Here is a 23,471-nt window from a genome sequence, read left to right as displayed (position 1 = left end):
GACCCCCACACCATCTCTCGGGATCCAACTGCATGGGATCGAAGGTGGAAACTTCTTCAGGACTCATTGCAGCACCTTGAATTTCAGCTTTTGATTTCAGTTTCCATTCATTGTGGACCTTCTGATGCCTGTTCATGGATGATGACTGTGAAAATGCCTTCCCACACACAGGGCACAGGAATGGCTTCTCGCCCGTGTGTGTTCTCTGATGAGTTTGAAGAGTTGATGAGTCTGCAAATGCCTTCCCACACACATGGCACAGGAATGGCTTCTCGCCCGTATGTGTTCTCTGATGACTCTGAAGATGTGATGACTGTGCAAATGTCTTCCCACGCACAGAGCATATGAATGGCTTCTCGCCCGTGTGTGTTCTCTGGTGTCTCTGAAGATGTGATGGCCATGAAAAGGACTTCCCACACACAGAGCAATTTAATGGCTTCTTGCCTCCGTGTACGTGGGGCTGTGGAGAGCGTCTCTGCTCCATGTGAGCGTAGTAACAGCAGCGGTGTAATCGAGTCAAAAGTACGCTATCTGCCGCAAGGATGTTTAGCGTTGAGTTTTTGATTTTGTTAACTGCTAAAACAAGAACGACACTCGCATCTAACCGAGACGCAAAAAAATCCCGTAAATTTGACGAACACGTTTAAGAGTTTATCCGCGAAAATAGACATTTACTTGGAGATTCACGGTATATCGATGTCTGGAACCCGTCTGAAGATGTCGCCACGAACTCTCCCGACGCAAAGTCGCCTAACTGTCGACACAGCAATTGTGCTCGCCAGGCTGCGTTGTCTCGCGGTTGAAGGGCGATCAGCAGAGCGACGAGTCGAGCGTCCAACCTCATCAAGTTCCCTCTCGAAATGGCATTGAGCTCTGCTTCTGAGCCGCCTTATAACTCCCCCCCTAGGATCCAATCCTTTGTCTTTCAGGATATTTGCATTCGATTGTTAATTTTGGAAGGTACAATCCGCATGTCTATTAACATACCGAAGGGTAATGTGCCCATTGTGCTTCATGCATGAATATGTAAGTGCATCTCAGTGTGTAATTGTGCGCTTATTTTGAATAAATGGAAAAACTTTGTCCTCGATTTAAAGTGAATGCAGAGAAATTAGCATGTAACTTTAGAAAAGGAAGAGAGCGGCCTTCTCGACGAGGGAGTGAAACCCAATAGGTAATATTATTTTACAGCGTTACAATGGATAGGTTGTAGTTCATAGGTTATAATATTATGTTTCACTATGATAGAGCTTAACATGTGAGAGTCTACAATATCAGAGTTGATAAAATGCGACGATCAAGGGCGTCAATCGGGTGAGTTTGAACAGAGGCTTTAATCAAAGGCGTCATCCCATCACGGAACACCACCTCCCTGCGTTTATTACAGCAACAGAAGCAACTACAGCAGCAACAACAGCAGCAACATCACATTTCGAGGGCAACGCGGCTACTTCCGATTCTGCTGCCCAGCTGTTTGAAGTCGGGACCTGCTCTCGCAGGACCCCACACGTCTTTGGAAATGATTGCGATGATCATGTCTGAGCTGAGAATTAAGTCACTCAAGATTACTTTTTTAACCATAACTTTAGGTAGGTTAGTGTCATCGGGGCTCTGTGAATACTACTCATGAATGAAATCACACTCCTGTATGACCTACATTGTACTAATTTTGGTTGATCGAGTAGAACAAGGCACATAACATGTCCAGACGAATTCTTGTCAACAACAGTGTCCTTAAATATGATGCTAAAATAAATGTTAACACTGGATTAAACGTGCACCTCTTAACTCCTCCCTCGCATTTACGACTAACAATTTGCATTTGCACATAACATACATTCAAGTACAGTAATTTGCTAAAACGACCAAATTGTCATTCTAAAATTTGAATGCCATTCTTACCCTCGACCCCCACAGTTCACATATCCGACCGTCGGTTCGATTGAACGGACAATTAACAAACATGTGTAGAGTTCCATTATAATACTTCTAATGAAATTAAAATACCGTACCTCCGTTTATGGTGGTATAAATGATAAAACCAGTTGGTAGCTTTTTTTGTCGTTTAATGTTTAGTGTTATTGTTTATAGTGTTATCAATTTACGTGTTTTTAAGTACAGGTGATTCCCGGTATACTTCGGTATTCTGGACCTGAACGTTGCACCGTCTCTCTGGGGACCCGTGTGGTGTGTGTAGCGAGTATCACTGGGTGGGCGGTTAGTGTGGTGATAGTGGTCACGGTCGGCACCGATGCACGACCACCGCCACCACCCCTACTGGGCGGTGGACCTGCCACCACAAAGCAGCACGCGGCGGAGGAGTGAGGCGATCGCTCTCGCCACGCGAGCGAGGCCCCCTCGCTTCCTCTTCTTTTCGTGCATCTCCACCTGCACCTCTTCCATCTTCTCCTCCGTCTCGTCCTCCTCCATCCCCTCTTCTTCATCCCCCACCACCATCTTCTCCTCCACCTCCTCCTCCTCTTCCTGTGCCACCTCCATCTTCTCCATCTTCTTCTCCTCCGCTAGCACCATCTCTTCCTCCTTCATCTCCTCCTCACCTTCCGGCACCACCATCTCCACCACCGTCTTCTCTTCCTCCTCCACCACCATTGTTTCCCCTTTGTCCGTCGTCTCCATGTCCTCCACCACGACCATCTGTTCATCCTTTGTTGTCTCCTTGTCCTCCATCTCCGTATTGTCTTTCTCCTCTCCCTCCGTGTTCTCCTCCATTGTCACCATCACAATCTCGTCCTCCTTTGCCTTCTCTTCCTCCGATTTCTCCTCCTCCTCTGTCTCGACCTCATCCTCCATCATCTCCTCCTTTACCTCTTCCTTCGTCTCCTTCTCCACAACTTCTGTCTTCGCTCCGAAAGCCTGGACGAGTGAGGAGGAGGGCTGAGCTGGCTCAGATCTGTGAAGAGACAACACGACACCGTTCTAGATTTGAAGCTTTCGTGACTGCAATGATTCATATTCTTAGGTTTTTTCGGTAAAGTCACGTAGGTAAAAAAACATAAAAAAGTAAAATTAAATAACATAAAAAATAAAAATCACGACGTTTATGAGGCAACACAAGCTTCCGTCTTCAGGTGGAACCGTCACAGCCACGACATCTGTATTAGGTAAATGAGAGATTGCAGAAGCTACCACTTCGTTTATATGATGGTTGGAGAAGGTGGTGGGGCAAGGGCCGCATACTTTTATTAATATGGTAAGGTGAGGCTTAAGACTAAGAATAGACTGTGTGGTGCCACAACGACGGGGCCGCTCTGCCGAGCCAGGGAGCCGCCCGGCGTCCCCCACCGCACTGCCCCCCATCACCCGCCCCACATAAACACACACCCGCACGCATCCCCCCCCCCCCCCCATAGAGCTGGAAGGGAAGGTTACCTGATCGACCGGTTTTTATCCGAGAGACCCTTATCGGGATTAATTCTCACGGTTTCCGGCGATCAGGGAATTGGATGACCTCCCCCGTGCTACGTGGCACCGCGGCGCTGCGGCCGGCCTTAATATGGTGTGGTCGCGGCATGGGGCATTCGGCCACCGCGGTTGAGGCGCATTTCCCCCCACACACACCCCCACGAGTCGACGGGGCAAGCAGGGGAGGCACGGAACAGCATGAATAGCGGGGTCACAGGGGCTGTTGCGCATAGTCATGGAGGGTTGGGATAATTGCGCTTGAGCGCGCAGGCCCCATTGTTAGGAAGGGTAAGGGAGTAATTAGGATGTACGCCGCCAACGTCGCTCACTGATTAGCATATCAACAGCGCCCGGGAACCGCCGTGCGCGGGCTTGGGGTGCACGAGCCCATTGTTCAGAGCAGCATCCCCTTTGAGGTAGGGAGGATAAATAGAGGAGCGCAGAGGGGAAATCGCTCTCTTACTCCAGCGCCAGGCGACCAGACGCAGCTCGAGCCAGCGACCCGGACGTCCGTGCGACGCACCGAGGCACGCGGTTAGCACCAGGATCAGCGGACCGCCGTGGACACTTAACAGTGAGTAAGAAGGTGAATTAGAATCATAGCCGATAAATAGGGAATAGGTGCCGGTTTAGTGGAATAGGCCAGCCTCGTCGACTCACTGATTGAACATTAGTTACCAGGTAATAAATCATTAATAGCGAAGCGTGGTCTCGCGTGATCTTGTCGTGCAGTGTGAGCGTGTGGGAACGCGTGTGGTACTGTGTGTGCGTAAGCTCGCGGCGTGCGTAATAGGCGTACCTCAGGTGCGCGATCATAACGTAAACGGCCAGCAGACGGCGAGCGCTGCGCAGAGCGGTGCAAGAGGGGGTATCGCGTGTGGAGCTGTATGCGTGTGTGCGCGCACGTTCACTACGTGTATGATACAGGTGCGCGATCGTAACGCGAGTGGTCAGTGTTGAGTGAGTGCCGTGCAGAGCTGTGTGTGTGGGTGTGCGCGTACGTAATTAACCATGCCTGCTACGCGGACCCGCGGTGGAGGGGAATCCTCGGGCGATGGCTCCCACACCATGGGTGAGGAACTCAGCAGCGGTTCGCTTAGCAGCGGGGGGGCGATTGATGATGCTAGCCCGGCCGTTAGCATTATCGAGGGAGGGATTTCGGGGGCTAGCGACCCCCACAAATTGGTGTCAGAAGCGGTACGGACCCCCGCGTTACCTCACGCTAAAATAAGACTAATATTTACCGGCCGGGGGGCCCCGTCGTGGAAGGCATTCGCCCGCAATCTCTTAGGGGCCAAGGAAATTAATGGATGGACGGACGCGCAGGCAGTACGTCAACTTAATATGAATGTTGATGGGCGGGCAGCCGATTTTGTAGAAGCGTTACCCGCGAGCGCACAGACACAGCTAGAGGAGCTGATGCGCCGACTCGATCAGCGTTTTGGCACGCGTGACGAGGAGGAAGCAAAATCGGCCTTAGAGGCGCGCCGGCGCCAACCTGGCGAAGATCTACGTGATTACGCCGAGGATGTGCGCGAGTTAACAAAGATCGCACGCCCGGGGTACGCAACTGATGTTATTGAGGAACTGGCCGCCGAGAAAATCCAGCGGTACCTGTCTCGCACGGCATGGTGGCAGCCAGACATGAGCTGCCCACGTCTTCCCTTTAACACCCTTGTCGAGCGCGCACGTAAGTGTGAAAGAATTCACAGCGAACGCGCGCAGCTCCGGGGGCTGGGACGAGAGCGCGCCATTGCGAGCCTGCTCTCGGAAGACGAGGAGGAGGAACAGGAGCTCGCGAGGACGGTAAGGGGCCGGGAAAGAGAGCCTCCAGTGTCCCGCGAGACAACCCCGGGATGGGTTGCCGGTATACAAACGGGTATAAAGGATGTCTCCGGCCAGGTAACCCAGGTACGCGAGGAAACGAATAAAAATATGACCCAAATGCAATCCTCCGTTGAGACCATCCGATCCGAAATGGGGGACCTACGCGCGACGGTGGGAGGGTTATCTGGGAGGGTAGCCCGACTAGAGGCAGAGGGTGGACAGCGGCGTAATGGGGGGGGAGGGAGCGGACAGGGGACCCGCTACGGAACCGCCCCCCCTCCCCGGGCATGTTATATGTGCGATCGCCGAGGGCATCTAGTGAGGGATTGTCCGGAAATCACCCGAGCTAGACAGACGCGGGGGTTAAACTCCAACGCCCCCTAGAGAGCGGACCAACTAGGGGTGCAATCGACGCGGTCCCGATACAAATAGACGATAATGAGAATAATGGCGAGCGAGTGATCTCCACACAGGTTCCAGCAACAACGCCCACAGAAACGGTGACTCCTGGCGACTGGCTACGGGAGCTGGTGGCGGGGATCACGGGGGCCACGTCGCTGGTGGAAGGGGAGGTAAACGGAGTGCGTACCCGAATCCTGCTGGACACGGGGGCGGTGGCCTCGCTCGTGAGCGAAGCGCACTGCAGCGCGATCGGGGTCGACGTGCGTCACCTGCAGGCACCGGACCGCGCGCTGCACACGGCGAGCGGAGCCGGAATGGGGCTGCTGGGGAGAGCCACCCTAGAGGTCCGCATAGGCAGTCAGGTGTGCATCCAGGAGTTCTACGTGTCGAGTGCGTTGTGTCACGAGTGTATCGCAGGTACCGACCTCTTAGAACGGCTGGGACTCAACGTGCAACCCCGCCAGCGATGCGCCACCATGGAGAGCAACGGCGAGCGGATACCGTTCCTGGGACGAGAACCAACGCGCCTCCGCTTTGCACCTGTGGCCGCTATCCAGGCGACGGCAGTCACCATCGGGCCGCTCACCGAGATGCTGGTGCCGGTGGCAACATCCCCCACCGACCCCGCGCTCCTGACCATCAGGGGAGGTAATGCTAACTCCTCACCCGGAGTTGGCAAAACGGTATGGGGTCGTGGGATCCGCCACGTTGGTAAACGCAGATGGGGACCGATTGTTTATGCGGATGTTTAACCCCCACAATACCCCAGCGATACTGCGACGGCGCACCCCGATAGCCACAGTACACCCCCTGCACGCACGCCACTCTAACGACTCGGTGTTCGCACTCTGGGCTGAGGACCCCGGTCGTCCTGAGGGTGAGCAGGACCTGGCCTGGCGAGTCGGCCCGACTCCCCGAGCCGAGGTCGTTCCCTTGCTCGACGCGTTACATGTACCATGGGCGGACTTACCTAAGGGAGAGGCCGATCGGCTGCGCGAGTTACTGCGGGAGTATGCCGACGTGTTCAGTGAACACGACTCGGACGTGGATTTCCTTATTAGTTCACCACATGTGTTCACTGTGCGTCTATGTTGAAGTCAAGGCCAAATAAATCCAACGAACGCGTCATCAATGTACATCCTGAAATCGGATATCTAAAGTCGATTAATACCAATCAAAAAAAGCTATTCACTTTTTGATTTAAAGCTTTCGTGACTGCAGGGATTCATCTTCTTGGTTCTTTCGGTAAAGTCACGTAGAAGGGAAGTAATAAAATAATAAAAATAAAAGATAATAAAATTAGGTGAAAACCACCTGAGGACGGCTGCTTGCGTTGTGGCCGAAACGTCGTGAGAATAATTTTATTATGTTTTATTTTTATTATTTTATTACTTCCCTTCTACGTGACTTTACCGAAAGAACCAAGAAGAAAAAAGCTATATACTTGAAAAAAAACGTTTAATACCTCCAGACGCATTCCAACTTTAGCTCAACAGGAACACTTAACGACTACAATTGAACCCTCTCACAACCAGTGCTCATCACACCACTTCGGCAAGTAATCCGATAATATTACAAACCACCGCTGGGCACGCCATTAAACTCTCACAAAAACTGTAAAACTAAAATGGTCAAAATTACACACAAAAGTACTCGATACGGCTTAAAAGGTATAACCACATGACATAATATTTTTTCAGTCACCCCGAGCTCTCTGGTTGACTCTCGAGCCACTCCATTACATCCAGCCATCTCTCGGGATCCAACTGCATGGGATCGAAGGTGGAAACTTCTTCAGGATTCATTCCAGCACCTCGAATTTCAGCTTTTGATTTTAATTTCCTATCATTGTGGACCTTCTGATGCCTGTTCATGTTTGATGAGCGTGCAAATGCCTTCCCACACACAGGGCACAGGAATGGCTTCTCGCCCGTGTGCGTTCTCTGATGAGTTTGAAGAGATGACGATTGTGCAAATGCCTTCCCACACAGAGGGCACAAGAATGGCTTCTCGCTCGAGATTTAAATACCGTACCGCCGTTTATGGTGCCATAAATTATAAAACCAGTTGATACATTTTTTTGTCGTTTAATGTTTAGTGTTATTGTTTATAGTGTTATCAGTTTACGTGTTTTTAAGTACAGGTGATTCCCGGTATACTTCGGTATTCTGGACCTGAACGTTGCGAAACGATTCATAACGAGGAACTTTCCCCGCCAGAGCGCAAGTGGCTAATGAAAAGAACTCGGGGCAGCGGGAACACGTGCTTCCATGGGCAGGGTGGGGACAGGGCATGGTCGCTCTCTTCTCTCCAGGCCAGCGGACCAGCCGCGGCTCCAGCCAGCGACCCGGACGTCCGTGCGACGCATCGAGGTACGCTGTTAGCGCAGAGAGCAGCGAACCTCCGCGGGCACCAAACAGTGAGTGGGGAGGTGAAGTAGGGTAGCGTAAGCCGATAAATAGGGAATAGGTACAGGTTTAGTGGAATAGGCCAGCCTCGTCGACTCACTGATTCAACATCAATTCGCAGGTAGCATATAATAAATCATTAATAGCGAAGCGTGGTCTCGCGTGATCTTGTCGTGCAGTGTGAGCGTGTGGGTGCGCTGTGTGCACAGTGGTTCGCCACGTGAGTGAGCGCTGCGCGGAGCTGAGCGCGCGGGTTGCGCGTGGGTACGCAGTGATTCTGTGGTGCTGCGGCTCGCCTCGGGGGAGCGCTGCGCAGAGCGGTGCGAGAGTGGGTGTCGCGTGTGTTCACTCCGTGTGTGATACAGGTGCGCGAGTATAACGTGAGTTGAGTTGGAGTGCGCGGAGCGGCGTGTGTGTGGGCGTGCGTGCGTTCGCTCCGCGTGGGTTGCAGGCGCGCGATTAGGAAAGGGAAGTATCGTAGTAGAGAGGGGCAGAATACTAATCGGTAATTAACCATGCCCATTACGCGGACCCGCGGTGGAGGGGAATCCGCGGGCGACGGCTCCCACACCATAGGTGAGGAACTTAGCAGCGGTTCGCTTAGCAGCGGGGGGCGATTGATGATGCTAGCCCGGCCGTTAGCATTATCGAGGGAGGGATCTCGGGGGCTAGCGACCCCAACAAATTGGTGTCGGAAGCGGTACGGACCCCCGCGTTACCTCACGCTAAAATAAGACTAATATTTACCGGCCGGGGGGCCCCTTCGTGGAAGGCATTCGCCCGCAATCTCTTAGGGGCCAAGGAAATTAATGGATGGACGGACGCGCAGGCAGTACGTCAACTTAATATGAATCTTGATGGGCGGGCAGCCGATTTTGTAGAAGCGTTACCCGCGAGCGCACAGACACAGCTAGAGGAGCTGATGCGCCGACTCGATCAGCGTTTTGGCACGCGTGACGAGGAGGAAGCAAAATCGGCCTTAGAGGCGCGCCGTCGCCAACCTGGCGAAGATCTACGTGATTACGCCGAGGATGTGCGCGAGTTAACAAAGATCGCACGCCCGGGGTACGCAACTGAGGTTATTGAGGAACTGGCCGCCGAGAAAATCCAGCGGTACCTGTCTCGCACGGCGTGGTGGCAGCCAGACATGAGCTGCCCACGTCTTCCCTTTAACACCCTTGTCGAGCGCGCACGTAAGTGTGAAAGAATTCACAGCGAACGCGCGCAGCTCCGGGGGCTGGGACGAGAGCGCGCCATTGCGAGCCTGCTCTCGGAAGACAAGGAGGAGGAACAGGAGCTCGCGAGGACGGTAAGGGGCCGGGAAAGAGAGCCACAGAGACCCAGCGAGACGACCCCGGGGTGGGTAGCCGGGTTACAGGCCGGCATGGGAGATATGATAACCCAAGTAGGTGAGAGGGTAACTCAGGTACGCGAGGAAGCAAATAAAAATATGACCAAACTGCAATCCTCCGTTGAGACCATCCGATCCGAGATGGGGGAACTAGACTCCACGGTAGGAGGGCTAACTGGAAGGATAGCGCGACTAGAAGCAGAGTATGAGCAGCAGCGCACTGGGGGAGGAGGGAGTGGGCAGAGAGCCCACTACGGAGCCGCCACCCCTCCCCGGGCGTGTTATGTGTGCGATCGCCGAGGGCATCTAGTGAGGGACTGTCCTCAGGTCGCCCGAGCTAGACAAGAGCTAAGGTCAAACACTAAGGCCCCCTTAGAGAGGGGACCACCGGGGGGTGAAATCGACGTAGCCCCGACACAAACAAGGTGTGAGAATAATGGCGAGCGAGTGATCTCCACACAGGTTCCAGCAACAACGCCCACAGAAACGGTGACTCCTGGCAACTGGCTGCGGGAGCTGGTGGCGGGGATCACGGGGGCCACGTCGCTGGTGGAAGGGGAGGTAAACGGAGTGCGTACCCGCATCCTGCTGGACACGGGGGCGGTGGCCTCGCTCGTGAGCGCAGCGCACTGCAGCGCGATCGGGGTCGACGTGCGTCACCTGCAGGAACCGGACCGCGCGCTGCACACTGCGAGCGGAGCCGGAATGGGGCTGCTGGGGAGAGCCACCCTAGAGGTCCGCATAGGCAGCCAGGTGTGCACGCAGGAGTTCTACGTGTCGAGTGCGTTGTGTCACGAGTGTATCGCAGGCACCGACCTCCTAGAACGGTTGGGACTCAACGTGCAACCCCGCCAGCGATGCGCCACCATGGAGAGCAACGGCGAGCGGATCCCGTTCCTGGGACGAGAACCAACGCGCCGCCGCTTTGCACCTGTGGCCGCTATCCTGGCGACGGCAGTCACCATCGGCCCGCTCACCGAGATGCTGGTGCCGGTGGCAACATCCCCCACCGACCCCGCGCTCCGACCATCAGGGGAGGTAATGCTAACTCCTCACCCGGAGTTGGCAAAACGGTATGGGGTTGTGGGATCCGCCACGTTGGTAAACGCAGATGGGGACCGATTGTTTATGCGGATGTTTAACCCCCACAATACCCCAGCGATACTGCGACGGCGCACCCCGATAGCCACAGTACACCCCCTGCACGCACGCCACTCTAACGACTCGGTGTTCGCGCTCTGGGCTGAGGACCCCGGTCGTCCTGAGGGTGAGCAGGACCTGGCCTGGCGAGTCGGCCCGACTCCCCGAGCCGAGGTCGTTCCCTTGCTCGACGCGTTACATGTACCATGGGCGGACTTACCTAAGGGAGAGGCCGATCGGCTGCGCGAGTTACTGCGGGAGTATGCCGACGTGTTCAGCGAACACGACTCGGACGTGGGTCGGACCGACCTTGTTAAGCACCAAATTGACACCGGTGCAGCCCGACCCATCAAACTCCCTGCGTATCGAGTGGGCGCACCCGAACGCACCCAGATCAAAGAGGCGGTTGGGGACATGCTTCGCGATAACATAATTCAGCCCTCGGCGAGCCCCTGGTCAGCCCCAGTGGTACTAGTAACGAAAAAGGATGGATCAACCCGGTTCTGCGTCGATTACCGTAAACTGAACGCAGTCACGCTCGGCGACGCCTTCCCCATACCCCGCATCGACGACACTTTTGACAGCCTCGCCGGAGCGCGATATTTTTCCACCCTCGATCTCGCGTCCGGGTACTGGCAGGTGGAGATGGCGGAGGAGGATCGGCCGAAAACCGCATTCACCACCCCGATGGGATTATTCGAGTTTCGAGTACTCCCGTTCGGACTCACCAATGCGCCCGCGACGTTCCAGCGGCTGATGGAGTTGGTGATGCGGGGCTTGCAATGGGAACAGTGCCTGATTTACTTGGACGATGTGATAGTGTTCAGTAGATCTTTGTCTGAGCATTGGTCCAGGCTTCGAGAGGTGTTCCAGCGACTGCGAGCGGCTCATCTCAAGCTCAAGCCACGTAAGTGTTACATCGCACAACGCGAGGTGGGGTACCTCGGGCATCGCGTCAGCGAGGCAGGCGTGCGCACCGATCCGGAGAAGGTACGCGCCGTAGTGGAGTGGCCACGGCCAAGGAATTTGACGGAGATCAGATCATTTTTGGGGCTTGCCACCTATTATCGTCGATTTGTAAAGGGATTCAGCGAGATTGCACGCCCCCTCACCCAACTCACTTCCCCTAAGCACCCCTATCAGTGGACGGGGGCCTGCCAGACGGCCTTCACCACTCTCAAAGACCACCTCACCCACGCCCCCACCCTCGCTTTCCCCGATTTTACCACCGATTTTATTTTGGACACCGACGCCTGCAGCAGCGGGCTGGGCGCGGTGTTGTCACAGGTACAAGATGGGACGGAACGAGTCATCGCGTACGCCAGCCGGACCCTGAGTGGGGCCGAGCTGAACTATTGCGTGACCCGCCAAGAGTTGTACGCTGTGATTTTCGCATGTAAACAGTTCCGGCCGTATTTGTACGGCCGGAGATGTCGCGTACGCACTGACCATTATGCTCTTCAGTTCCTTCTTACATTCAAGGAGCCGCGGGGGAAGATGGCCCGGTGGTTGGCGCAGTTGCAGGAGTACCATTCATAATCTATAAATATATTCCGTCTTTTGTTATTCGATGACATCTAGCAGTGAAAATCGTGATTGTAATATGACCATGTTGTAATCGTAATAATTTATATCCGACCTTTGCATATGGTTATAAATTAAAACACTAGTTTATAATCGTTTAATGTTTAGTGTTATCGTTTATAGTATTACAGTTTACATGTTATAAAGTAAAGTTTATCCCCGACATACTTCGGGATTAGTGACTGGTACGTTGATGAACGATTAACTACGGGGACCTTTCCCCTCAAGGAACACGTGTTAATTGGGTAGACAGCCAAGATGCTGCCGGTTAAGGGCACACTTGTGTGATGGAGATCCTCCACCTGAAATTATCTTAACATGTTTTTGCAATGAACATTATAAAATAAAGAACGGACAAACATTTGTTAAAAATACGTTTTTATTCATCTGCAATCATTTTTAAGTCAAAACTCGAAGGGAATATTTATTATGTCCTATGTTCACACATTTCCAGTACCATGCAAACCATTTCCGTTCCAGGAATACCAAAGCGTTAAAGTATCATTTCCCATGATTTCCTTATTAGTTCACCACATTTGTTCACTGTGCGTCTATGTTGAAGTCAAGGCCATATATCCAACGAACGCGTCATCAATGTACATCCTGAAATCGGCTATCTAAAATCGATTAATAAAAAAAAATTTATAAAAAAAAAGCTCTACACTTGACACAAAATCTTTAAAATGTTGAGTAAAGATTTACCTACAGACGCATTCCAACTTTAGCTCAACAGGAACACCTAACGACTACAATGAACCCTCTCACAACCAGTGCTCACCACACCAATTCGGCAAGTAATCCGATAACATTACAAACCACCACTGTGCACGTGATTGAGGTATAGCCACATGACATAATATTTTTTCAGTCACCCCGAGTTCTCGGGTTGATCCTCGAGCCACTCCATTACATCCAACCATCTCTCGGGATCCAACTGCATGGGATCGATAGTGGAATTATCTTCAGGAATCATTGCAGCACCTTGAATTTCACCTTTTGATTTCAGCTTCCTATCATCGTGGACCTTCTGATGCCTGTTCCGTTTTGACGACTGTGCAAATGCCTTCCCACGCACAGAGCACAGGAACGGCTTATCGCCCGTGTGTGTTTTCTTATGAGTTTGAAGAGTCGATGAGTCTGCAAATGCCTTCCCACACACAGAGCACAGGAATGGCTTCTCGCCCGTGTGTGTTCTCTGATGAGTTCGAAGAGTTGATGAGTCTGCAAATGTCTTCCCACACACAGGGCACAGGAATGGCTTCTCGCCCGTGTGTGTTCTCTGATGACTCTGAAGATGTGATGATCGTGCAAATGTCTTCCCACACACAGGGCACAGGAATGGCTTCTCTCCCGTGTGTGTTCTCTGATGACTCTGAAGATGCGATGACTGTGCAAATGTCTTGCCACACACAGAGCACAGGAATTGCTTCTCGCCCGTGTGTGTTCTCTGATGAGTTTGAAGAGTTGATGCCCGTGCAAATGCCTTCTCACACACAGAGCAAAGGAAAGGCTTCTCGCCCGTGTGTGTTCTCTGGTGACTCTTAAGACTTGATTGCCGTGAATATGCCTTCCCACACACAGAGCAATTGAATGGCTTCTTGCCTCCGTGTGCGTGGGGCTGTGGAGAGCGTCTCTGCTCCATGTGAGCGTAGTAACAGCAGCTGTGTTATTGAGTCAAAAGTACGCTATCGGCCGTAAGGATGTTTAGCGTTTAGTTTTAGATTTTGTTAACTGCTAAAACAAGAACGACACTCGCGTCTAACCGAGACGCAAAAAAATCCCGCTAATTTGACGACGAACACGTTTAAGATGTTATCCGCGAAAATAGACACTTACTTGGAGATTCACGCTATATCTGTAACCCGTCTAAAGATGTCGCCACGAACTCTCCCGACGCAAAGTCGCCTAACTGTCGACACAGCAATTGTGCTCGCCAGGCTGCGTTGTCTCGCGGTTGAAGGGCGATCAGCAGAGCGACGAGTCGAGCGTCCAACCTCATCAAGTTCCCTCTCGAAATGGCATTGAGCTCTGCTTCTGAGCCGCCTTATAACTCCCCCACGAGGATCCAATCCTTTGTCTTTCAGGATATTTGCATTCGATTGTTAATTTTGGAAGGTACAATCCACATGTCTATTAACATACCGAAGGGTAATGTGCCCATTATGCTTCATGCATGAATATGTAAGTGCATCTCAGTGTGTAATTGTGCGCTTATTTTGAATAAATAGAAAAACACGTTCCCATGCCCTCCATTGTCCTCGATTTAAAGTGAATGCAGCCCCGTGGCGTTGCCAAAAATCGCCGAGCTTCGGGAGTGAGCACGTACAGACGCGTAGTGACCACACTTGCAATACAATCACTCTAACATCAGTAACCAAAATCCGATCTGGTACGTGGTCTCCGCTTGGTCTGGTTTGTATCCGTCATCACTCTGGAGACAAACAGCGAGGCATGGTTTGGCCAGCCACCACCTCGTTTGCCAAAACGACTTTAATAGCTGCTCTCAAACAACACTATCACCAATGGTTGTTTACAGGCTAGGCTGTTAAGCGGACAATCAGTCGTTTTGGGCAAGGCTTATGGGAAAATACACACCTCTGTTATCCCATAAACACAATACACAGCATCGGTAAGGCTGCCTTGTTGGGAGATGTATTTTTGGTAAGGTGCTGCAACTGGAGTTGTGACTGGGTTATCACACGGATTCCGAAAAGAAGCTTAGACGATACGATCCACTGCGCTCCATCTCCCCACATGAACGACGACATTCTGAGTTTTAAAAAAGTGGAATATATATTTGTAAATACGTTTTTTTAAATAATGTGTATTGTATCTATGTTACAATGTGTGATTGTTATACTCTTTATTTGTGTATACTGTATATACTTATATGGCTATTCGATTCCATTGATACTACACATTCATCCAACAGTGGAAAGTGTGATTCTAATACGAGTGGGATTCGAATAATTGTAATTCGATTCTAATCCTGCATATCCTACCCCCGGTTGGCATATTAACTTACCATACGTACAACCACAGTGTGATTCTAATTAGCTCAGTGCGATTCTAATGATTAGTATGCGATTATAATCCCACACCTCCAATTATGTGGTTCTGCACTATAACAGTTAATCGTATTTTAAAGCGTAACAATGGCTAGGTTGTAGTTCATAGGTTATAATATTATATTTCACTATGTTAGAGTTTAACATGTGAGAGTTTACAATGTCAGAGTTGATCAAGAGCGTCAATCTTGATCGACGCAGAAGCAAATACAGCAGCAGCAACATCACATTTCGAGGGCGACGCAGCTACTTTTGATTCTGCTGCTTCCGCTGCTCAGATATTTGTTGCCAGGCCCTGCTCTCGCGGGACCCCACACGTCTTTAGAAATGATTGAGATGAAGATGTCTGAGCTGATAATTAAATTAATAAAGAGTACTTTGTTTGTGTGTATAGGTCTGTGTCATCGGGGATCAGCGAATACTGCTTATGAATGAACTCGCACTCCTTTATGACCGACATTGAACTAATTTGGTTGATCGAGACGAACAAGGCACGTGCCATGTCCAGACGAATTGATATTAACAATATTGTCCTTAAATATAATGCTAACACTGGATTAACGTTAACACTGGATTAAACATGCACATTTTAAACCCTGCCTCGCATTTATGACTAACGATTCGCATTTGCACATAACATATATTCAAGCACAGTAAAATGCGCATACGAACATATTGTTACTAGAATAATTTTAATTCGATTCTAACCCTGCAAACCCCCATAGTTCGCATATCCGTCCCCCGATTCGATTGAACCTACACTTTACATACATATGAGCGATTAAAATGCTTCTAATGACATTCTCATACCGTAACTCCGTTTATGGTGGAATCTATTATAAAAAAAATTAAAGTCGTCGTTGAATGTTTAGTGTTATTGTTCATAGTGTTATCAGTTTACATGTTATAGAGTACAGGTGATCCCCCGTATACTTCGGGTTTCGGGACCAGAGCGTTGCGAAACGATTTCTAACGAGGAACTTTCCCTGCCAGAGCGCAAGCCGCTAATGAAAAGAACACGGGGCGGCGGGAACACGTGCTTCCATGGGCGGTCGTAGACAGGTTGTGTTGCCCAAAGGTGGCACCGGGTACGTCCCCCAAGTTGCTCCGCCCATGGCGGCGACAGGTAGAAGTCATAGAGGTAAAATGGCCGCAGTGTGTACCCATGTAGTTATGTCCGTCCCCACCCAGACAGCTCATCGCCATGTCCTGTACAGCCCAAGTCTGGTGTGTCCAACGTGGTGGGGCTCTCGGCAACGGAAACCGTACTCCAAACGAAATGTGTTGTGGCGCCCACGGTTTCTGAGGCCCGGGGTGCCTCAAGGATCCGCCACGTGCGAGGAACCGGTGCCTGGAGCCTGGTCAAATTCTTCAAAAGAAGCCAGGGACCTGCCTAATCCTTCAAGGCTGTGGTGCGAGCCCTTGACGCCCCGAAATGCACAAGATTCTACCATGGGCGCGGGACGGGCGTCGAGAACCAGGTCAAAATGCGCAAGGTTGCACTTGTAGGCTCCACGCCCAATATCAATGCTGTATATTGCTATTCGGTGCCATTGCGATGGAACATTCTACCAGCAGTGGGCAGCTTGATTCTAATACGACCATGGGGCGATTTTAAGAATTTTGATGCGATTCTAAATCTGGCACCACCCAGGCCGCATTTACGACTCCCGATGTGCATCTACATATAACATACATTCTAGCTCAGTGTTATTCGAATACTACCATAGTGATATTCTAGTCATTTTAATCCGATCATAATCCTGCACCCCCCAATTCGCATATTCGACCACCGGTTCGCATGTCCAAATGCCATAGATGCATATTACATTCGTACATACGAGCACAGTTCGCTTGCACGTACGCTATACATACATATGCGCAGAGTGTGATTCTAATACGATCACGTTGTAATTCTAATACTTGTAATGAGATTATAATACCGTACCTAATTAAACGAATTTATAGTATTTTAATGTTTCGTGTTATCGTTTATAGTGTTATAGTTCACGTGTCATAGCGTACAGGATTCCCTGTATACTTGATGATCAGGGACCGTAACGTTGTGAATCGATTCATAATAGGGACCTTCCCCTCCTGAACTACACATGTTAATGGGGAGACAGCCAACATGAAACCTGTTAAGGTCAGACTTGTGACGGAGATGCTCCACCTGAAACTCGGCTCCACACGTTTTTGCTATTAACATTTTAAAATAAAAACGGACAAGCAGTTGTTGAAAATAATATTTTATTCATCTGCAAGAATATTTACAGTACTTCAACTCGTATCAAAAGTTTATGATGTCCTATGTTCAAACAGTTACAGTACAATCTTGTTTTGAAGCTGTCGTGACTGCAGGAGTCCATACTCTTTGGTTCTTTCGTTAAAGTCACGTAGGTAGAAAAATAATAGATCACATTATTGATCTATTATTATCTATTATTTTGTCTACCTATATGACGTTACCGAAAGAACCAAAGAGTATAGCTACAGTACAATGCAAATCAAGTCACTTCCAGGAATACCAAACCAAAGTATAATTCGCCATTGATCTCCTTATTAGTTCACCACGTTTATTCACTGTGCGTCTGTGTTTAAGTCAAAGCCAAACATCCAACGAACGCGAAATCAATGTATATCCTGAAATCAGTTATCTAAAGTAGCGTATTACCATCCAAAAAAGCGATATAAAGGAAAAAAACAAGTAAAATATATCGAGTAAAGTTGTAACTACAGACTCATTCCAACAGGAACACTCGACCACGACAAGATTGTCAGGAATTGAACGGTCTCACAAACACTGCTCCTCGCACCACTTCAGCAAGTAATTCGATATTAGAAACCACTAACCGCACGTGACGAAATATTCTAACAAACAGCAAAACTCGAGTATCAAAATCACTGATACATCCATTGTAACGTATTACTTGGTCTAAAACATACACAATTGCACACAATGTGGCTTAATAGGTCTCACCAAACCTAAAATTATTGCAGTTATCCTTTGCTTTAGATTTAACTTTCGAGCGACTCCATTACATCCAGCCATCTCACGGGATCCAATTTCATGGGCTCGAAGGTTGAATCTTTTTCAGGACTCATTTCAGCACCTTTTTTGTAACCGGGCCCTGCTCTCACGGGACCCCACACGTCGTTGGAAATTATTGCGATGATCATGTCTGAGCTGAGAATTAAGTGGCTAAAGATGACTTTGTTTAACCATAACTGTGTGTGTAGTTTAGTGTTATTGGGGCTAAGTGGGTACTACTCATGAATGAACTTGCACTCCTTTATGACCGACAATTGTACTCATTTTGGTTGATCGAGTAGAACAAGGCACGTGCCACGTCCAGACAAATTATTATCAACAATAGTTGCCTAAAATATGATGCTAAAATAAACGTCAACACTGGATGCAACGTGCACCCATTAACCTCTGCCTCGTATTTACGACTAGCGATTGCACTTGTACATAACATACATGCAATCACAGAAAAATGCTAATACGACCATGTCCTGGAAACCATGGCAAGGTCATCCCATGAGGACTGCCTGGATGAAAACCAGCATGGAAGGGGCCCATTGTGGGGCCGGCTATGCTAATGACATAGTCCCGTGTGTGTGTGATGTGAGGTCTCCTGGCAGCAGTCATTCTCCGCTGTAGTCCTGGCATCTGCTGCTCAGCTTCATTCCCCAGCTGTGGTCCCAGTGGCACCGTCTCTCTGGGGAACCGTGTGGTGTGTGTAGCGAGTATCACGGGGTGGACGGGTAGTGTGGTGATAGTGGTCACGGTTGGCATCGATGCACGACCACCGCCACCACCCCTACTGGGCGGTGGACCTGCCACCACAAAGCAGCACGCGGCGGAGGAGTGAGGCGATCGCTCTCGCCACGCGAGCGAGGCCCCCTCGCTTCCTCTTCTTTCCGTGCATCTCCACCTGCACCTCTTCCGTTTTCTCCTCCGTCTCATCCTCCTCCATCTCCTCTTCTTCATCCCCCACCACCATCTTCTCCTCTACCTCCTCCTCTTCCTGCGCCACCTCCATCTTCTCCATCTTCTTCTCCTCCGCTAGCACCATCTCTTCCACCTTCATCTCCTCCTCAACTTCCGGCACCACCATCTCCACCACCGTCTTTTCTTCCTCCTCCACCACCATTGTTTCCCCTTTGTCCGTCGTCTCCATGTCCTCCACCACGACCATCTGTTCATCCTTTGTTGTCTCCTTGTCCTCCATCTCCGTATTGTCTTTCTCCTCTCCCTCCGTGTTTTCCTCCATTGTCACCATCACAATCTCGTCCTCCTTTGCCTTCTCTTCCTCCGATTTCTCCTCCTCTGTCTCTACCTCATCCTCCATCATCTCCTTCACCTCTTCCTTCGTCTTCTTCTCCACAACCTCTGTCTTCACTCCAAAGGCCTGGACGAGTGAGGAGGAGGGCTGAGCTGGCTCAGATCTGTGAAGAGACAACACGACACCGTTCTAGATTTGAAGCTTTCGTGACTGCAATGATTCATATTCTTAGGTTTTTTCGGTAAAGTCACATAGGTAAAAAACATTAAAAAGTAAAATAAAATAAAAAATAAAAATCACGACGTTTCGGAGGCAACACAAGCTTCCGTCTTCAGGTGGTACCGTCACAGCCACGACAGCTGTATCAAGTAAATGAGAGATTTCAGAAGCTACCACTCCGTTTATATAATGGTTGGAGAAGGTGGTGGGGCAAGGGCCGCATACTTTTATTAATATGGTAAGGTGAGGCTTAAGACTAAGAATAGACTGCATATTCTTAGTCTTGACTCAACCTGTAACAGGGAGACCACCACTAGACATGGTAAAACTGTGCATATCCGACCCCCGATACGAATGTCCAAATTACATACATACATACATACGAGCATCGTGTGATTCTAATATGGCCACATTATGATTCTAATCATTCTTTTGTGATTCTAATACCACTCTTCAACATATGGTGTTCTAAACTATAACACTAGTTTATAGTGTTATTTTCACAGCATTATAATGTATTGTTTATAGTTTATAGGTGATATTGTTCACAACATTAGAATAATTATAATAGACCAAAGAGTTATTCAAATAATTTTAATCCGATCCTGCACCTTCAGTTTCACATATCTTCTATATTCAAGCAGAGTAAACGCTAATACGACCATAATGTTATTCAAATAGTTTAATTCGGTAATCCCATTTATTCAAAATAAGCGCATAATTACACACTGAGATCCACTTACATATGCATGCATGAAGCACAATGGGCACATTACCCTTCGGTATGTTAAAAGACATGCGGATTGTGCCTTCAAAAATTGACAATGGAATGCAAATATCCTAAAATGCAAAGGATTGGATCCTAGGGGGGGAGTTATAAGGCGGCTCAGAAGCAGAGCTCAATGCCATTTCTAGAGGAAACTTGATGAGGTTGGACGCTCGACTCGTCGCTCTGTTGATCGCCCTTCTACCGCGATTTTGCGTCGGGAGAGTTCGTGGCGACATCTTCAGACGGGTTCCAGACATCGATATACCGTGAATCTCCAAGTAAGTGTCTATTTTCGCGGAACGTGTTCTTCGTCAAATTAGCGGGATTTTTTTGCGTCTCGGTTAGACGCGAGTGTCGTTCTTGTTTTAGCAGTTAACAAAATCTAAAACTCAACGCTAAACATCCTTGCACGTCAAAAACTGTAAATGGTCAAAATTATAACCAAAAAGTACTCGATACGGCTTAATAGGTATAACCACATGACATAATATTTTTTCAGTCACCCCGAGCTCTCTGGTTGACTCTCGAGCCACTCCATTACATCCAGCCATCTCTCGGGATCCAACTGCATGGGATCGAAGGTGGAAACTTCTTCAGGACTCATTGCAGCACCTTGAATTTCAGCTTTTGATTTCAGTTTCCTATCATTGTGGACCTTCTGATGCCTGTTCATGGTTGATGACTGTGCAAATGTCTTCCCACACACAGAGCAAAGGAATGGCTTATCGCCCGTGTGTGTTTTCTTATGAGTTTGAAGAGTTGATGACTGCAAATATCTTCCCACACATAGAGCACAGGAATGGCTTCTCGCCCGTGTGTGTTCTCTGATGAGTTTGAAGAGTTGATGAGTCTGCAAATGTCTTCCCACACACAGGGCACAGGAATGGCTTCTCGCCCGTGTGTGTTCTCTGATGACTCTGAAGATGTGATGACTGTGCAAATTTCTTCCCACACACAGGACACAGGAATGGCTTCTCGCCCGTTTGTGTTTTCTGATGGTCTTGAAGATGTGATGACTTTGCAAAAGTCTTACCACACACAGGACACAGGAATGGCTTCTCGCCCGTTTGTGTTTTCTGATGGTCTTGAAGATGTGATGACTTTGCAAAAGTCTTACCACACACAGGGCACAGGAATGGCTTCTCTCCCGTGTGTGTTCTCTGGTGTCTCTGAAGATGTGATGGCCATGAAAATGTCTTCCCACACACAGAGCAATTGAATGGCTTCTTGTCTCCGTGTGCGTGGGGCTGTGGAGAGCGTCTCTGCTCCATGTGAGCGTAGTAACAGTAGCGGTGTTATCGAGTCAAAAGTACGCTATCGGCCGCAAGGATGTTTAGCGTCGAGTTTTGGATTTTGTTAACTGCTAAAACAAGAACGACACTCGCGTCTAACCGAGATGCAAAAAAATCCCGCTTATTTGACGACGAACACGTTTAAGAGTTTGTCTGCGAAAATAAACACTTACTTGGAGATTAACGGTATATCGATGTCTGGAACCCGTCTGAAGATGTCGCCACGAACTCTCCCGACGCAAAGTCGCCTAACTGTCGACACAGCAATTGTGCTCGCCAGGCTGCGTTGTCTCGCGGTTGAAGGGCGATCAGCAGAGCGACGAGTCGAGCGTCCAACCTCATCAAGTTCCCTCTCGAAATGGCATTGAGCTCTGCTTCTCAGTCGCCTTATAACTCCCCCCCTAGGATCCAATCCTTTGTCTTTCAGGATATTTGCATTCGATTGTTAATTTTGGAAGGAACAATCCGCATGTCTATTAACATACCGAAGGGTAATGTGCCCATTGTGCTTCATGCATGAATATGTAAGTGCATCTCAGTGTGTAATTGTGCGCTTATTTTGAATAAATGGAAAAACACGTTCCCCATGCCCTCCATTGTCCTCGATTTAAAGTGAATGCAGCCCCGTGGCGTTGCCAAAAACCGCCAAGCTTCGGGAGTGAGCACGTACAGACGCGTAGTGACCACACTTGCCACACAATCACTCTAACATCAGTAACCAAAATCCGATCTGGTACATGGTCTCCGCTTGGTCTGGTTTGTATCCGTCATCACTCCGGAGACAAACAGCGAGGCATGGTTTGGCCAGCCACCACCTCGTTTGCCAAAACGACTCTAATAGCTGCTCTCACACAATACTATCACCAATGGTGGTTTACAGGCTAGGCTGTTTAGCGGACAATCAGTCGTTTTGGGCAAGACGTATAGGAAAATACACACCTTTGTTATCCCATAAACACTATAGAGCATCGGTAATGCTGCCTTGTTGGGGAGATGTAGTTTGGGTAAGGTGCTGTCACTGCAGTTAGGCGATGTGACTGGGTTATCACACGGATTCCGAAAAGCAGCTTAGACAATACGATCCACTGCGCTCCATCTCCCCACATGAACGACGACATTCTGAGTTTTAAAAAAGTGGAATATATATTTGTAAATACGTTTTTTAAATAATGTTTATTGTATCTATGTTACAATGTGTGATTGTTATACTCTTTATTTGTGTATACTGTATATACTTATATGGCTATTCGATTCCATTGATACGACACATTCATCCAACAGTGGAAAGTGTGATTCTAATACGAGTGGGATTCGAATAATTGTAATTCGATTGTAATCCTGCATATCCTACCCCCGGTTGGCATATTAACTTACCATACGTACAACCACAGTGTGATTCTAATTAGCTCAGTGCGATTCTAATGATTAGTATGCGATTATAATCCCACACCTCCAATTATGTGGTTCTGCACTATAACAGTTAATCGTATTTTCCAGCGTAACAATGGATAGGTTGTAGTTCATAGGTTATAATATTATATTTCACTATGTTAGAGTTTAACATGTGAGAGTTTACAATGTCAGAGTTGATCAAGAGCGTCAATCTTGATCGACGCAGCAGCAACATCACATTTCGAGGGCGACGCAGCTACTTCTGATTCTGCTGCTTCCGCTGCTCAGATATTTGTTGCCAGGC

The 23,471-nt window shown here is 49.3% G+C and overlaps 1 protein-coding gene across 1 annotated transcript; it reads right to left on the bottom strand.

Moving 5' to 3' along the window:
- Nucleotides 1-7,493: 7,493 nt before the first annotated feature.
- LOC133361298 (zinc finger protein ZFP2-like) lies at nucleotides 7,494-21,658 on the bottom strand (the record flags this gene model as incomplete). The annotated part of the gene is made up of 3 exons (XM_061580241.1): nucleotides 7,494-7,665; nucleotides 13,224-13,702; nucleotides 21,251-21,658. Coding segments are annotated over 3 exons (1,059 nt in total), but the record flags the coding sequence as incomplete, so codon positions are not given.
- Nucleotides 21,659-23,471: the final 1,813 nt, after the last annotated feature.

This window comes from Lethenteron reissneri, chromosome 72 (genome assembly GCF_015708825.2).
Source record: "Lethenteron reissneri isolate LAM-NWPU_2019-01 chromosome 72, ASM1570882v1, whole genome shotgun sequence".
In the NCBI taxonomy this organism is placed as follows: Eukaryota; Metazoa; Chordata; class Hyperoartia; order Petromyzontiformes; family Petromyzontidae; genus Lethenteron; species Lethenteron reissneri.
Note: the sequence above shows the minus strand (reverse complement) of the source record. Positions and strands in the feature narration are given on the sequence as shown.